General features: G+C 35.9%; 1 protein-coding gene across 5 annotated transcripts in view; it reads right to left on the bottom strand.

Annotated features, from left to right (window-relative positions):
* CFAP20DC (CFAP20 domain containing) overlaps window positions 1–17,713 on the bottom strand; it is a 268,987-nt gene that overhangs the window by 96,692 nt on the left and 154,582 nt on the right. For 4 of the 5 annotated variants that reach the window (XM_070776414.1, XM_070776416.1, XM_070776413.1 and 1 more), the window contains exons 8-12: window positions 13,353–13,489; window positions 12,511–12,673; window positions 11,007–11,123; window positions 9,738–9,863; window positions 6,878–7,212 (exon numbers count right to left, since the gene is read on the bottom strand). In XM_070776414.1, coding sequence (XP_070632515.1) covers window positions 6,878–7,212; window positions 9,738–9,863; window positions 11,007–11,123; window positions 12,511–12,673; window positions 13,353–13,489 — 878 coding nt within the window. The remainder of the gene's footprint in view (window positions 1–6,877; window positions 7,213–9,737; window positions 9,864–11,006; window positions 11,124–12,510; window positions 12,674–13,352; window positions 13,490–17,713) is intronic. The other variant, XM_070776415.1, reaches the window with a different exon arrangement.

Here is a 17,713-nt window from a genome sequence, read left to right as displayed (position 1 = left end):
TTGTATGGCATGGGCAGGAATTATATACACAGAACTATTCATGAGTATGTAAAGGGACAGTCTTCTCACATTTTCCTTAAGATACACCCTGATTTGGAAATGGGCCAAGAAATGGACAGATTTAGCTGTGTTCCTGATAATCATTCACTCTCTTCATAGTACTGAATTTTCACGATAATATGTTTCTATGCTATTTTAAATACATGGAAAAGAAAAATAAGTGGAGAATCTGGACAGAGCACAAAAGGCTTGCCTATTTTGGCTGCCCTGGAACCAATAAATCTGATCTATCCCAATTTTGAAGGAGGAATTAGGATAAATGGGAAAGGTAAGACAATATATAAGACTAATACTTTAAGTTGGGTCAGCTTCTATTTTAGAGAGGAAATAGATGGAAAATAAAAAATAGTATTTCTAAAAAAAAAAAATAGTATTTCTTAGTAGTGGTGCACTGACAAAACTTTCCTCTTTTCTTCAGTAATGTTTTGACTTACTAAAATAGATGATCTAGGCATAAATGACTTTTATTACTTTCATATATGTAACATGTGGGCTCAACATGCTTTTGGATTAATCTGTACTAAATAACATATATATTTATTATATGCCTAAGAAGTTCACTATAATCTGATTTACTATGATCTGATTGAAAAATAACCACTTTCACTGATTTGGTTTATCACTGAACTACTGAAAACCAGCATAGCAATTGAATAGACTTTGTCAGAGTAGTAAAGGATTTGGTATGCCATTTTCATATACCAATCATGTGTTCATCTGTTTTTCAGAAGAACAAATACAAAATCTTTTTGATTTAACTTATTTTTTTAAAAGTCCAAATCTCTTGAACTGTTTGTCTTCTGGGCTCAGAAACATTTGTTTGTTAGATATTCAATCAGGCCCCAGTGCCGGGAACATCAATAGAGTTTGTCTGATTAACTGTAGCACAGCATATGTATGCTGAAGATGAGAATGATTTCCCCAAGGGCCCAGCACTTCCTCTGCTGAACTACGTTTCTTGAAAGGACATGCAGATGGGCATTTGGACAATAATTTCTGGATGCACAAAACGAATTGCTCTTGCCGAGTTGTAATTTTAAAAAGATAATTTTAATGACTCTTGAGGGCCATCTATTTGGAGCAGATGGGACCCAGGCTCTTTTGTATCACACCTTTAATGTTGAGTGCTTCAGGATAGAACTCTATTTTAGCCTTTGTATAATAAAAGTGGATGATCATATTTATTTATATTCCAATTGTCTTTTGTAATTCAGTCCACTGTGAAAAAAGTCTTATATAACATTATTAAAAGTTCTCAACAAACACATCTGCAATATTCCAAACATACTTTTGATGGCAGTTCTTAATTTGTAACTGAGATAGAATCAGCAGGAGTTTCTACTTTGGTCCAATGTTTTAGTGACTAAATGTGTGAACTGACAGAACCTTTTAGTTGAACAGCACTAGCAGACAATAGACATGATGCAGATTTATAATCTGTCAACTAAAGAGCACAATTATTTGCACAAATACAGCTAAAGGTATCAGTCATAACATCTTTATAAAAAATAATTTCTTCTTTGATGACAGCAAGATCGACCATTCAAATGTATCTTAAAAGTCTTCACTAACAACTGTCCCTAAGGAGTATTTCTTCTTCTACCTCTTGAATTTAATAGGAAACTATTAAAATAATGCCAAATAAAATGAAAGGAAGATGTGACTGCTTCTAACAGCCAACTAACTTGCAGCATGCTTGGTATGACAAGGACCTGAGCAAATTATTTATGTAGAGTCCCTTGGACTGCAAGGAGATCAAACCAGTCCATCCTAAAGGAAATAAGTCCTGAGTATTCACAGGGAGGACTGATGCTGAAGCTGAAACTTCCAATACTTTGGCCACCTGATGTGAAGAACTGACTCATGGGAATAGACCCTGATGCTAGGAAAGATTGAAGGCAGAAGGAGAAGGGGACGACAGAGGGTAAGATGGTTGGATGGCATCATTGACTTGATGGACATGAGTTTGAGAAAGCTCTGGGAGTGGGTGATGGACAGGGAGGCCTGGTGTGCTGCAGTCCATGGGGTGGCAAAGAGTCGGACACGACTGAGAGACTGAACTGAACTGAACTGAAACATCTTTACCTGTAGCTGGCAATGCCTCACAGACAAATCACAGCACAAGTTAAAGGGACGGTATTGGATGGGCAAATATCATCATGTGAATATTTGGGGAAGATAATGAGATTCCTTTACTTGTTTAAGATAAAAATACATTTTCCTTATAAGCTAGACTTCATGCTCTTTAATTGAATAAAGCAAAGATTTTTTTTGTGAAAATTCTTATTTATAACTAAATAGTTATCTGCAAATATTTATCTTTTAGCAAAAGCTGTATGATGTTATTTTAAGGAGACAAAGAGTTTTATAACCTACACTATGTGCCTATACCAAAGAAGGGCCAAGTTACAGGAACTAACTTTTTCAGAGAGGAAAAAAGCTTCAAAAGAGAATAATAAAGATATGCAGATGCCAACAGCCTAAAAGAATTACTCACATGGAATAAATATTAAATTTGCCTGATAGGTTTAGAGAGTACGTTATGTTGTAACTCATGATACACAGAAATAAAAATGCAAGCAATACATTCAAAATAGAATTCTTCCATTTTTTTCCCAAGAAGTAAACTGACATTTAAAGTTTTTTAAAGGCTTCACAGAAATATAAGTGGCCTCATGTGGAGTAAATATCATTTCTATTGTGAGTATGTAAATGTGTGTGAGAATGTAACTCCAAATTATTAGTCAAGCATGCAGGGGTGACAGGATAATAGTGTGCATGCCATCAAGAAGAAAAATGAAATAGTTTAACTACTGAGTGTTAAAAAAACAACCCTTGAAAGCAACAATACCAGGAAAGCTGAGAGAAAGGGCTAAAATGATCCTTTTAATTTGTTGTTTGTAAATCTGTCCTTGATAGGCTTCAACAGAGTTAAATGAAGAGAAGATCTAGAAGATTCCTAGCTAATTTGAACATAGTAAGTAGTCAGTCTACATAAGTCATGTCCAAATATGGATAATTCTTTGGCTCAAATATTCTTGTCTGGACTGTTACGTAAGACAAATTACCTAGCTTTGTAACTATCTACTTTAGAGTATGTGATACACGACAGGGTTTAGGGAAAAATGACTATATTTCTCCCTAAACAAAAACTGAATTAGAGAAGTAATAAAATATTAATATAAAGCCATCTATTTCAAATTACAAACTGGATATGTATACTTGAAGCCACATTGGGAATAATGGCATAAAAAACAAAATAGTGATGATAATAGTAACATGCCCTTTTTTTAAAAAGATGCTATAATCCTATGAAAGGTTTTAACAGCTTTCCTAGAAAATTCATTTTACATGGTAGTCCTGATTTTACAACTCACCACAAGATATATTTCCATAATGTGTCTTCAAATAAGAAGTACTAATTCCAAATTAATTGAGTATCAGGAAAATTAGTATTATATATCTGCCTAGGTAATAAAATATATAGTAAAGCAAAGATTAAAATGATATGAAAAAATAAAAACTATGCTTTTGAGTCTTTCACATTAATGAAGATCTCAAATGTGAACTGATGATAAGGAACTTAAATTACAAAGACCATTGTCTTAGCACTGAAAGCTTATTTTAATTACTCTTTAGCATCATAAGTGTATTTTTTTCTGTATCATGATAACATGATCTTGCCTATTTTTTTTTTGCTTCTGAATACATCTCATCAGTTCAGTTCAGTTGCTCAGTCGTGTCTCTTTGTGACCCCATGAACCGCAGCACGCCAGGCCTCCCTGTCCATCACCAACTCCCGGAGTTCAGTGAGACTCATGTGCATCGAGTCAGTGATGCCATCTAGCCATCTCATCCTCTGTTGTCCCCTTCTCCTCCTGCCCTCAATCCTTCCCAGCATCAGGGTCATTTCAAATGAGTCAGCTCTTCGCACCAGGTGGCCAAAGTACTGGAGTTTCAGCTTCAACATCAGTCCTTCCAATGAACACCCAGGACTGATCTCCTTTAGGATGGACTGGTTGGATCTCCTCACAGTCGAAGGGACTCTTAAGAGTCTTCTCCAACACCACAGTTCAAAAGCAGTAATTCTTTGGCATTCGGCTTTCTTTATAGTCCCAACTCTCACATCCACACACATCCGAAATGCAGTACTTGGATGCAATCTCAAAAATGACAGAATGATCTGTTTGTTTCCAAGGCAAACCATTCAATATCATGGTAATCCAAGTCTATGCCCTGACCAATAATGCTGAAGAAGCTAAACAATTCTATGAATACATCTAATTTCCCTTTAAAAATACTTGAAGTCTAACACCAAATAGTCTTTCAACTACAAGTTGCAAACTTCATAATAAGTAATGTAATTATTACTAATTTGTCCACCATTATCTATAGTATGACATTATATTTTCCTTAGGTACAATAGTGTTACTCTAAGAATACTGCATTCTAAAATAATGCAACTAAGAGTAAGAATGTCTAAATCAACTGATTTTTCTTCAAAGACTATATGTAAATAAACATTTATAATATGTAATCTAATTTTCCATTGACTTATATCATTAATAAATGGAAGATATAATCCTACAGAAAAATAACTTACAAAAATCCCCCAAACAAACCCATTTGATAAAAAAGGGATCAAGCCAATGTGTAGAACTTGTTTAAACATAGCCGAGCACTTTTGTTGGTCATCTGTATTTTAGTTTGTATCTTGTTATTGCCTCTAACAGCAAAGCTTGCATGATATAGAAGGCTTCTGCCCTTTTCTTTGGCTGCCCACTCTTGGTAGGCTCTGACTAAAGGTGGAGCAGGGCAAGTGTTAGCAATGAGATGGTCACACTACAGACTCAAGCCATCTTCTGATGGTCTTGGCACAGGGGTGACCAGAGAGCTATGTCAATCACAGCTTTGAAAATGCATAATAAATTAATTTTCAATTTAATGTAGTTGGTAACAAGTACATGTCTGCATAATAAATGGTGAAGGATGTCAGAAGTTGAGTAGCTAGTAGCAAAAGTGAAGTGAAGTCGCTCAGTTGTGTCTGATTCTTTGAGACCCCATGGACTGTAGCCTGCAACGCTCCTCCGTCCATGGGATTTTCCAGGCAAGAGTACTGGAGTGGGTTGCCATTTCCTTCTCCAGAGAGTCTTCCCAACCCAGGGATTGAACCTGGGTCTCCCCCGCATTGTAGGTAGATGCTTTATCATCTGAGCCACCAGGGAACTAGTAGCAAAAGAAAGCATATAAAGGGAAGATGAATTGAAATATTCAGAACTAGTATTCTTCATTTTCTCCAAAAGCCCTATTGCTTCTTCTCAAGGCTCATCCTTCATTATAGGTGGAGAGGTATCTTCCTAATGTGGTGTTATTTAAAGGGTAGTTTCCACTAATACTTCCCTCAAAGTTTCCATGGAACTGTCACTTCCCATCTGCCATAAAACTGCCACCAACAAGTCATTCTTTTGGCTCGGGTAAGTTGTGCACATGGGAAGGGGATGGGCCTGCCCAGTTGGCAAATGGTGTGGCTGCCAGACTAGCCAGGTACTACTGCACGAGAGCTGACAGCTGGGTGGAAGCAGTACAGATGCTCAAAACAAGTGCTCATTTTACAGTTTATAGGTTAATTTTATTCAGGGTGAAAGGGACACATTTTTTCCCAACACATTTAAAATGTACTATTTATTCATTTATGCATAAAGCGGTTTGCAGTAGGTTTATGTTTGGTTTGACTAACAGTTTCATCACACTCAGAAGCAAGAATGTTATAAAAAAGGATTTCCCCATGCACTTTTGCTATAGAAACTCATTAAAAGTTGGAAAAAAATCATAATTACTGTCTTAACGATCTCACCATATTCTCAACTGGTTCTGAAGGTAGGAGTTATGGACTTACGTATTTCCCCTTGTCCAAAAGGGTATTCTTAATCAGATATAGCTGTTAAAAATAAGTTTGTAAGCATACAAACATGTTTTCCTAATTATTTCTATAATTTCTACATATAAATAATTTGTGTAATTTCACTAAGCCATAACTTAACTATAATCTGCTTTTAAAATAATTATTTTTTTCTAGAAAATATCAATGCCTATCAATAAAGAACAATACTAAAGAAATTTCACAAATTCATTTTCTATGGAGAAAAGAGGTATAATATATTAAGTTTTAAACAAATGTGTCAAACTCCATTCAGTTTGGTATTTCACAAGGTATTAAAAACTTTTTATGAATTTATTGATATATGAGATACATTTGTATTCTAAATAATTGCAAACAGAAAACCTCCTTGTAAGGCAAGTCCCAGCAGTAATCCATGATTCATTATTGCAACTTTAATTGGCACAACTCCTGAAAATTCTGGGACCATATGGAAAATAATGAGTCCTAATAGGTCTAAGGTGAGAAGATGGCAGGGGAGTAAGGAAGGCAGGAAACCCTCAACTCAGAATGCTTAGCATCTGCAACACAATTTCCCCAGAGATCTAGAACAATGTGCTCTCAGTGTTTTACTGGTCATGCTATCATATTACTAAACTGCATATTATTTCTCATTCTGTGAGACAAAGATTAAAATGAAAAAACAAAATCAAACCAAAAACTGGTTTCCATAATTAAAAATGAAATTGGCTGACTTAATAAAAAAGGCAACAATTTAGAGTTACCATAACAACCTGAGGCAACTGTTGACTGACACTGCAATCTGCTGCATTTTTATAAATAGCAGTTGATTTTCCCTCTTTCAACTAGTTTTAGTGTTTAGTTGAAGCTAATAGAACAACTGTACTTTACAACTATTTCCCTCATCAGGCAATGTACCTCTTCGCTGCTGTCAGCACCGTAAAAATCTTCCTCTGTTTCGGTGTCACTCCTTGTCACACTGGTATCTTCTTTTAGATCCAAAGTAAACGGGCACCCTTCTGGGGACATACTCTGAGTCTTTCCATGAGGTGCCGATCGTGGTCTGGATGAAAAAGTGAAAACACCCTTTGGAACAATCTGGGTTTCCTCTGTCTGTTGATCCTGTTCACTTTCCTTGCTGGCTTCTAGCCACAGGCATGAAGTATGGCAGGAGTCTTCATCCACAAGTAGAGACTGCGGGGTAGAGGCCAAATAGGGGATGTGATCGCCATTTTCGGGAAATACCCACTCATCTGACAATTGCAAAAGATGACAGAAGTTAGAGCAGTATTCCATAAGTGTTATATTAGGCAGGTAGTTAGAGTAACACGTCTTGTTCCTGAAACAGGTTTATCAAATAATGCAAAAGCCAAGGAAGGTAATTTATCCCCCATCTTGTAACCTGCTAAACTTTTAACCCACAGTTAGTGCTCAGAGCTGTGGGCGACTCATTTGTACTTACTTCCACTCCATCTGAGTTGAAACACTGGCCAGGAAATTTGGAAGTCTGAAATAATTATCACCTATCTTGCAGCAAGTTCTTTATAGCACAGTCTCATTAATTTGATAATCCAGAGGGGGGGAATCTTCCAAATTTAAAAGGGTTTGAGTTAGGAATTTCTTTTAACTTCAGGAGGACAGAGTACTTAAGCTCTTTAAATAAAATGTCTGGGCCTTGTTCAGATTACAAAACTGCAGGAGGAGAAAAAAAAACAAACTACAAAAAGCTGACAGTCTTTCCCTCTCCATTCTACTGATTGGAATAAGACAATTCATAAATTAAACTGAGAAGACCTGTCAAGTAATAGTAAGTCCACAGAAATATTTGTTAGTGTGACTGGTGAATTCTGCTGCTGAAAAGGACCTTTGGATTTAATTTTAATTTTAGGAGAGAGTGTTTTGATATGAAAATCTTTTCTGCACATTTTTGTTTTCTTTAAAAATACTATATACCACCACTAAGATATATTGTTATCAAAACTTTAAAAAAATTAGTCTTTTACTCAATATTGGGATAGATCTTATAATTTTATGACCACAAAAAACTTGAAAAAAATTTTCTATAAAAAGCATTATTAAAAGCAGGATTACTTTCTTCTTTAGAATGACATCAGGAAAAGTTGAGCATTTTCTCAACTGAATCTGATTTTTTTTAAATTTTTTGCTACACTTATTTTTTTTTTTTTTGGTCAAAATCTTACAAGAATTTATGTTCTGCAGAACCACAATGCAAACATGGTAATTTTACTCCTGATTCTTGAATCATATTATGTTCATATCATAAGAAGAATATCTAAGAGCTAAGACTGGCTAACTTGAAACTTCAAAGCTGATACTAAAAAATCAAAAGCAACAAACAAACAAAAAGGCCTTTAATAAAAATTAAATTGACGGCACACATAAAACTGTATTCTTCTCAAGTGAATTCATCTGTTTCTTAACTTATGACTATGATTATATAACATAACTTGCCTATAAAAGAGCTGTAAATACGCATTTCTTAGATAAAACCTATTAAGGACGAGACTTCCCCATTTTCTATAGGTAAATGGACAATAGCAGGTTGAATCTACTTCATCCGACCACGTTCACAGCAAATGCGAAGAGTCTTGAGTCAGAGTGGCTGTGAGTGATGGTCGTTCAGTCATGTCCAACTCAGCGACCCCACGGACTATAGCCCGCCAGGCTCCTCTGTCTTTGGAATTCTCAGGCAAGAAAACTGCAGAAGGTTGCCATTTCCTTCTTTGGTGGATGAAATTAATATATTCACTGGCTTGTCCTCTTCTGGACAGCAAACTCTTTGCCTGGTGCTAAGTGCCTAGCAGGTGCTTTGTAAACATGGTAAATGCTTTAGTAAATGTTGAGTAAGATTACAAAAACCAATGTGTTTTGTTATGTACAGAAGTATGTAAAGAAAATGGGAGGAAAAGATCTTGGGAATCTACATTAGATAATTAAACAACTTGTATGACCTAGCACCAAACATATTATTAACTGTCAAAAAAGTCAAAGTAAAAGAAGTATTTTCACACTAAAAGAACTCTAATTATCTCACTACCACATGCTTTTTTGGAATTTGCAGTTTTACCTCAAGTATTTCCATATCAATTGTAATGAGTAATTTGGTATGTTTTCTTAGGAAAATATGTAAATTACTGTGTAATCACAATATTGCAGCAAACAAGATAAATGCAAGAATGATCACCTAAACATCTAATTAGTTTTTCTACACAGTCAGATTTATGCTAGACACACTAATTGCGCCTAACATTTTAATGAAGGTTTCAACACTGCATAAATAAGACTGACAAACTACAAACAATTTTCATTTATTTTCTTTTTTCCCTAGCTTAAAAACAATTTGCTTTTGTAAAAGTACCACACACCTGCTAGGCAAGATATGTTGATGGGCTCAATGCACTATACTCCAATATCTCCATTATAAAGAGGACTGGAGAATTACAACAATAGATAATCTTTGGGGAGGGTGACTATGTCATAGATAATCTTTCGGGAGGGTGACGATGTCATGTGAAAACTTTACAGAGTTTTAAACTTTTATTCTGAACAGGGTAATTTGTGCATTAAAATTTGAAAATAAAAATACTCTTTCATCCATTAAAGTCTGATGTAAAACTGAGTTAAAAAGAGATTTTAAAAAATGATAGATTTTAGGAAATGTCTGTATCATGACTTTTCAAAATGCCCAGGCTTGAAATATTTAACATATTCATATGTTATTAACTATTAGCAATTATGGAATAATAAAGATGCTAACCTGCTTGATCAGGAGACTGGGGTACTGGAGAGCTGGGGTTCATTGTCTTTGCTCTTTGCTGGGACATAGCGGTGAGGACAGTTGCTGCTTTATGTTCATCATTCCTGTTATTGTCTGAAGAATTGCCTTTAATGGAATAAATATTTTCTTCTATATTACTTCTTTTTACATATATAAATTAATTTTTGAAAATGGCATTTGGTATACTTTTCTATATGATTATTAAAAAGAAAGTTTGATGTGACAATATAGATTATATGCATTTTTTTTCCAGTAGAATATTTTAAGATGAACTCAGTTGCATTTTTTGTAGAGGTTCATCTTAAAATTCCTTGATATTTGCATGGGGACATTTTAAATTTAAGTTTTATGATATGTGATAAAAGGAATTCCAAAACCCATATAATTTTTTAAAGGTCCTATATTTTTTCCTTAGGTTCCATGTAAAATGGAGTGTGTTTTTTCTAAATGACAATTCTTATTGAACTCAACTCTTTTAAACAAAGCTTGTTCCTTTAGCATCTTAAGAAAAATGGATACAGGCATTGCAGAAGTAATTTTTCTACCTACTATTTTACAAAAATAATATGAAACCTAGCAAGCAGAATTTTGGCCTCCCCAAGAAAGCTACACTTTCGAGAAATTATGCTAACAGATGTATATATCATAGATTCTGGGCTTGATTCAGGATAGACTAATGCATGTGTATACAAATTTGTACACACCCGACTCAAATCTAGTATTTTAAGAAATAACAATTAATAGAATAGTTGACTATATCTCTCTAATGCTTTACTGGTTGCAAAGAGTTAAAATTTTAATCTACATTATAATAGACGTCAAGAAGTCCAAAAGGAGAGACAGCAAATATAACAACAATCTAAAGTGGGCCCAATTTAAAAAGAAGAGAGATAAGTGAAACATGAAAAATTGTGAGTTAAGTTCAATTTTAGTAAAGTCTGCAGGCAGGAATCTCCATCAAATTTGGGCCGTTTTTAAAAATCAATAATTTAAGCTTATTCAGCCTTTGAGAGTACAAGTAGGAAGTCCTTTACTTTTGTGGCACTGTCTATTTAATCCAACAAATCTCTGTTAGGGCTCTAGAGCAATTCTTTTGTAGAAAATTTGATTTCCACAATCCTTGTAGAACAGACATTTATATTTTAAATGAATTGGTTCATAATCCTTTGAAATTTACAACCTGCAGAGAGAGATTCCATTGCTCTGAATAATATACAGATATAAGATAGTATTGAATTAGTGCCATACCGCTGGGTGTCTCTGTCCTTTCTCTGCTGGTGCTTTTTAACCGTAATCTTCTCCTGTTATTATTCTTATCGGCTGATGGTTCTTGAGGGGGATGTGGATGCATAATATGCAGACTGGCTGGTACATTTTCATATCAAAGAACAAAAAGCCAGAACAGAAAGCACTATATAGTTTGAAATAAAACTCTAAATGTAATTATAGCCATAATGAGAATGTTCATGTATCATTTTGACAAAATGTAAAGCTGTACAAAAAACACAACTTATTTCTTTATAGGAACTAGATATTTATTTCTATTCCCTATATTAGAACTGTATCAGGTTTTCAAAACTACTATTGTATTTTATTCATGTAATGTAACCATATAGAGAACTAGAAATAATTCAGATTAATGCTAATCATGCAACATGCTATATTAGAAAACATAAAAAAATAAAATCTATGGCCAATGCAGAGAAATTATTTTTTTCCTTTAAAAGAGTGTGGCCAGCTGTCATTCAAGAAGCACTTAGAGGGTAATTTCCAAAAGAACCCTGTAGAAGTGAGATCAATCTTGAAGAATTTTAAATTTCTGTAATAATAATAATAATATTCATAGCAGCAGCATTTGATATTTACTGAACACTTACATTCTTGGCACAATACAATGTGCTTGAGGACTGACTGTCCTCACTGAATCCTCAAATTGACACTTTAAGGCAGCTGTTATTACTACTAGTGATAGTAGGTACTGTATCCTTACTGATGAAGAAACTGAGGCTCATAGTTTTTAAGAAATTGATCAGGGTCTCACAGACAGTGATAAAACTGGGACTGAATATCTGTTATTAATTCCCTCATCTCAGTTTTATATTCCAATGGAGATACAGTCTCTAACAGTGATCATTAATTTCTAAATCAAATGAACCCAAATGTCTCTCCCCTTTTCAATGCTGATAAAAGTCAGACCAGGAAATGTGGACAAACTGACAGGGAGTGGTAAGCCTTGGGTTCTGATTTCCATTCTTTCCAATAACTACCAATTGGAAACAAATTGCAAATCACTTAGTCTGTTAGCCCTGAACTCTCAATCTTACATAACTTGGGGTAAAAGTCCTTTCTTTACTAATGGGGCTATTTTTTGTAACAGGGAGGGAAAATAAAGAGCACTTTACAAATGGAAGATTAATTAAAAGACAAAACTAAGAAAACTTAAAATGCACATGGGGTTTGCAAAACATAGCAATAATTGGATACTACATTTTATCACTAGCCATCAGAAAGTAAAAACATGGGGTACTATAGCAATGTAAAATAACAATAGAATGATAGGTTCCAGAAAATTATATATATATATATATATATAAAAGCACACTATTCTAGACATATTTCAATATCTACCATCATTTTCATTTTTAAATGATAATTCTTGAACTTAAGATCTAATCAAGAATATAACTATGACTTTCTTATTAACATTTCTCACTGTTTTCACTAACTATCAATTTTTATGCAGAATTCTTACCAAGAACAGGTACAGTTTGCTTTATTTGGCCAATATTTTCTTTATCTCCTTGTGCCTCAGACTCAGATAACAGCAAGGCTGACATTTCTGCACCGTTAACACACTTCTCTACTGTAGACTGCTGGTGTAATCGGTTACTTTTGGACCCAACAGATCTTACTGTCTATAAGGAAAAAAGAATTAATTTATATTTTAAAATATAGGAACTGCATTTATTTCTTGTAGAATCTACATAGAAGAAATAATAGTTGGACAAATAAAGTAAGGTTCAAAAAAAAAAAAAAACAAAGGGAATGAGAACATTAAAAAGTTGGAGAGGGAAATTATGGTAGAAAATTAGAAAGAAATGGAAGGATAAATATGATGTGACATAAAACAGAAGACAAGCAAATCTTATAGAAATATAAATTAAAATGTGCTTATTTGCCACACTCCATCTTTAGTAGGTAGGAGTTGAAATGAAAACCACTGTGTATGTCAGATACTCAGAGGAAACTAAAAATAAAAATATAACATTTGAGAATCTGTTCATTGTAAGGTATATGGTGATGATCCAACTCCTTTATGAAGGAGACCACAAAATGTGCTCACATATATTTGTCTTTAAGTTTTGTGAACATATTTAATGAAAAGAATACTCAAAATTGTTAACTGTGTTGACATGACAGAAAGAATACAGTTTTGGGGTCTTCTAAAATCCAGAATTTCTGTTCCAAATTTATTCAAGACTTATGCTTTTGGCATGTAGTCTCTCTCCCTTCTGTTCCCCCTCTGAATGGGAGAAAACCCTTCCCCTCCCATACCACCTATGCTTAGGAAAGCTCTTCAAACCTTGCTCCTACCTCATTGGATAGCCTCATGTTATTTCTTCTGCCAGAGAGTGGAGGTGGTCCAAGAACTTTGGATCCAAAGGCAATATGACAAACATCTTGATGTTTACTGTTCCGCATGCTAACTGTTCCTCTGTTAATGAACTGATCTGTTTTGTAAAAGGAAGGTAATAATAGTCCATTAATGGGCGTAATGGCAAACACTATGTTGCAGTATTTCTGAAAGTACAATCGAGGGGACACATGATCTGAATCCTCCCCTGCTTTAACCTACCCACCTTCCCAGGGCACTTACAAAAGCACAGATACTGAGGTTCAACATCAGATCTATCAGATATGCATTCAAGAATTAGAATTTTGTTGGGGAGTCAAGAAATCTATAATCTTCACAGGTTCCCCCAAGTGGTCTTTGTGCTAAGTATCTTTTGAGAACCTCTACCACAAATGTTTTTCCTCATAAAAAAAAGAGAAAAAAAAAAAAAGAAAAGGAAGCTACTGAAAAATATATATTTTTTTTCTCTTTAAGGAAATAATTAAAACTAACTCAACTGAACAAGTATTTCAGCACTCAGGCATTTCCTAGAAGTTGTCAGTGACACAAAATGGATAATACACACTGCTTGCCCTCAGAGAGTCTGAAGGGAAGTGACAGCATAGGTAAACAGGGAGCTACAACATAAGGAAGACCAGTGAGAATCAAGAGGAAGTGACTTCTTGAATAAATCCTGAATGAATAGTAAGATCTCAAGAATTAGAGATATATAGGCTAGTGGCTCAGATGGTCAAGAATCTGCCTGTAATGCAGGACATGCAGGTTCGATCCCTGGGTCGAGAAGATCCCCTGGAGAATGGTATGGCAACCCACTCCAGTGTTCTTTCCTGGAGAATCCCATGGACAGACCAGACTGGCAGGCTACAGGTTATAGGGTGGCAAAAAGTCAGACACGACTGAAGCACCTTACCACCACGTGTCCAAGGCAGAAGAAAAGTAACTGAATACAGGCATGAAAGAATAAAAGAGTAAGGTATGTTTGGGGGATAATGAAACCACCAGCCTAGCTGCAAGAATAGGGTTGGGTCACAACGAAAAGGGCCTTAAAATTATAACAGCCTATTCTAAAACTGGTAGGCAATCACAGAATAGGTAGGAAATCACTGAAGGTTTTTGATTCAGGGAATCATCTCCACTGAAATGCTGGAGAGGGTGTGGAGAAAAGGGACCCTTTCTACACTGCTGGTGGGAATGTAAATTGGTACAGCCACTATGGAGAACAGTATGTGCTGTGCTTAGTAGCTCAGTTGTGTCCAACTCTGCAACCCCATGGACTGTAGCCTGCCAAGCTCCTCTGTCCATGGGGATTCTCCAGGCAAGAATACTGGAGTGGGTTGCCGTGCCCTCCTCAAGGGGATCTTCCCAACCCAGGGATCGAACCCAGGTCTCCCACATTGCAGGCAGATTCTTTACCATCTGAGTCACCAGGGAAGCCCATAGAGAACAATATGGAGGGTCCTTAAAATACTAAAAATTGAACTACCATATGATCTAGCAATCTTACTCCTGGACATATACCCAGAGAAAACCATAATTCTAAAAGATATATGCATGCCAATGTTCGCTGCAGCACTTTACAATAGCCAGGACATGGAAGCAATCTAAATGTTCATCAGAACTGATAAAGATGTGGTACATATACCCAATGAAATGTTAATCGGCCATAACAAGTAACAAAATCTCGCCACTGGAAGAGACGTGGATGGACCCAGAGTGTCATACATAGTGAAGTAAGTCAGAAAGAGAAAAACAAATACCATATAATATTACTTATGTGTGGAATATAGAAAAATGTACAGATGAACTTCTCTGCAAAGCAGGAATAGAGACACAGATGTAGAGAACAAAGGTAAGGATACCAAGGGTGGGGGGGATGGGATGAATTGGGAGATTGGGATTGACATATACACACTACTATGCATAAAATTGATAGCTAATGAGAACCTAGTGTATAGCACAGGGAACTCTTCTCAGTATTCTGCAGTGACCTAAATGAGAAGGAAATCTGAAAAAAGAGGGGATGTGGGCATATAGCTAATTCAGTTCTTCGTACAGCAGAAACTAACACGACATTGTAAAGCAACTATACTCCAATAAAAATTAATTTTAAAAAAGCTTTTAGTCCAACATAAGGAACATCTTTCTTTAATTAAAGCATGTCTAGTTGTTGTGGTGGTGAATTTTCTGTCATTTTGAAGGTGTTTGAACAGAAGTGTGGAAAGCTATTTTGGATATTATAAGGCAGATTCTCTAATTTCTATTTTTAGCCTAGTCCTCTCTTCTGAGAGTCACTTGTTCTATCCAGTGGCCTTCTTCATCAGCTTCTCCTCAATGTATCAGAGACACCTAAAACCAAAAATCTTGTCTAATGAATGGCATCATAAACAATTCAGGTTGAAATGTCAGAATCTTGACATGAACCTTGATCCAAGAGACCATCATCCCTCTCCATCATTTGGATGATCATTTGGATGATCACAAAGCCGCTCAACTGATCTACCAAGTTCACTCTGGCTCCCTGTCCCATGGTCTCTCCAAAACGTAGCCAAAATGGTCTTATATAAACATTTGATTGAATTATTCCTCTTTGTCACTTAAAACTTTTCAATGGCTTCCCTGCCAATCTTAGGATTAAGAAGGAAGTCCTTAACATTGCCTGCAATAACTTGCATGTTCCAGTTTCAGTTCAGCCTTAACACCTCCCATCTTCTGCTCTGGCCTCTCAGTTCTTCCTACATATTAGAGCATTCATACATGCTGTTGCCCATGGCAGGAAGGATCTTCCTTCCCCTCTTGGCCCTTATGTTTCAGATCATGTATCACTTTCTCAGACTAGTCTTCCCATACTCCTCTGATTAGGGTACCCAAATTAAGTACTCCCATAAGCTTTCCCTCACAGAACTTGTCAGACTTGTGCTTTCACATGTGTTTATGGAATTCTCCAATGATGTATATTTCAGTAGATATAAACTCAGCGGTCTGCTTTGTCATCCCTGATTTGCTAGCCTACTGCTTGGCACAGAGCAACAGACCTTTGCTGAGCAAACCAAATGAATCATAAAGTATAAGGGGTCAGAACGCAAGTTGGATTAAATGACTGAATATTTCTAACTACTGTTGAAACTTATTTTTAAGAAAAAAATCTACCTAAGAGTTTTATGTGTGAATTGAGGAGGACGACTAGACTGAACAACTGCCAAGGTATGGGGGATGAAAAAGAAGGGTCAACAATGACCAAGACATTGATACTTACAAGAACTGTGTGGCTTTCAACAGCTGCAGTGCTATGGCACCAGAATCAGATGCCTAACTCAGCTTACATGTGAGATTTCCTAGTGTTAGCAAATGGACTTGGCTATGTGTGCAACTGCATCTTTTTCAGTCATTTACAAACAACCATTTGGAGTTAATAAAAATATTGCTAGTTTCTTAGGATCAGCAAAAGAAAGAAATGACCTTCAAATTCCAGACCAGTTGGAAAAATCTATTTCAGACTTATCATTTGTACCTTCTGTGACCAAACAGGAAAAATCCTAGACTACTGAGTTTGTTCTCAAATGTGGATTTTCCTAGAAAGAAGAGCCACTGAGAGTCCTCACGGGGTATATGGGATATGGCACAGGCCTATATGGGAGTTTTCAATACCAGAATAGAAGCTTTTTTTCTTTTTTTAACTTCTAATCATAGAAACCATTTGGCCATTGGCATATCTTTCCGTTCAAACATCATACATGTGCAGTTTCTTTGATTTTTTTCATATTCTTCATCTATATACAGGTTCCCCCCACTCCCCACAACAATGTAAGTTTCTTTGAGTAGAAAGACCATTTATTTGGTACTCCATGTACAATCATCTGCTGAGCCCAGCAGAGAACATGGTACACAATGAATAAATATCACCACAACTGTGGATGGTATCCAAGATTAGAAGATAAACTTTTTTTGGGGGGGGGAGTATCTTAAAATATTATACTGTCACAGTTCCAGCTACAAATTCCTAAATACTGTGAATTTCTCAGAGGAATCTCTAGCTTAGCAATGGATAGCCAATAGCTATTAAAACTATAATTAAGCTTGATATAATTCCTTGAAGCACAGAGATATGATGTATTTTATAAGAGAGTCTACTATCAGATCAGATCAGTCGCTCAGTCATGTCCGACTCTTTGCGACCCCATGAATCGCAGCACGCCAGGCCTCCGGGTCCATCACCAACTCCCAGAGTTCACTGAGACTCACGTCCATCGAGTCAGTGATGCCATCCAGCCATCTCATCCTCTGGCGTCCCCTTCTCCTCCTGCCCCCAATCCCTCCCAGCATC

This window comes from Bos indicus, chromosome 22, assembly GCF_029378745.1.
Source record: "Bos indicus isolate NIAB-ARS_2022 breed Sahiwal x Tharparkar chromosome 22, NIAB-ARS_B.indTharparkar_mat_pri_1.0, whole genome shotgun sequence".
In the NCBI taxonomy this organism is placed as follows: domain Eukaryota; kingdom Metazoa; phylum Chordata; class Mammalia; order Artiodactyla; family Bovidae; genus Bos; species Bos indicus.
The sequence above is the reverse complement of the archived record's forward strand: the minus strand, read 5'-3'. Positions and strand labels throughout refer to the sequence as shown.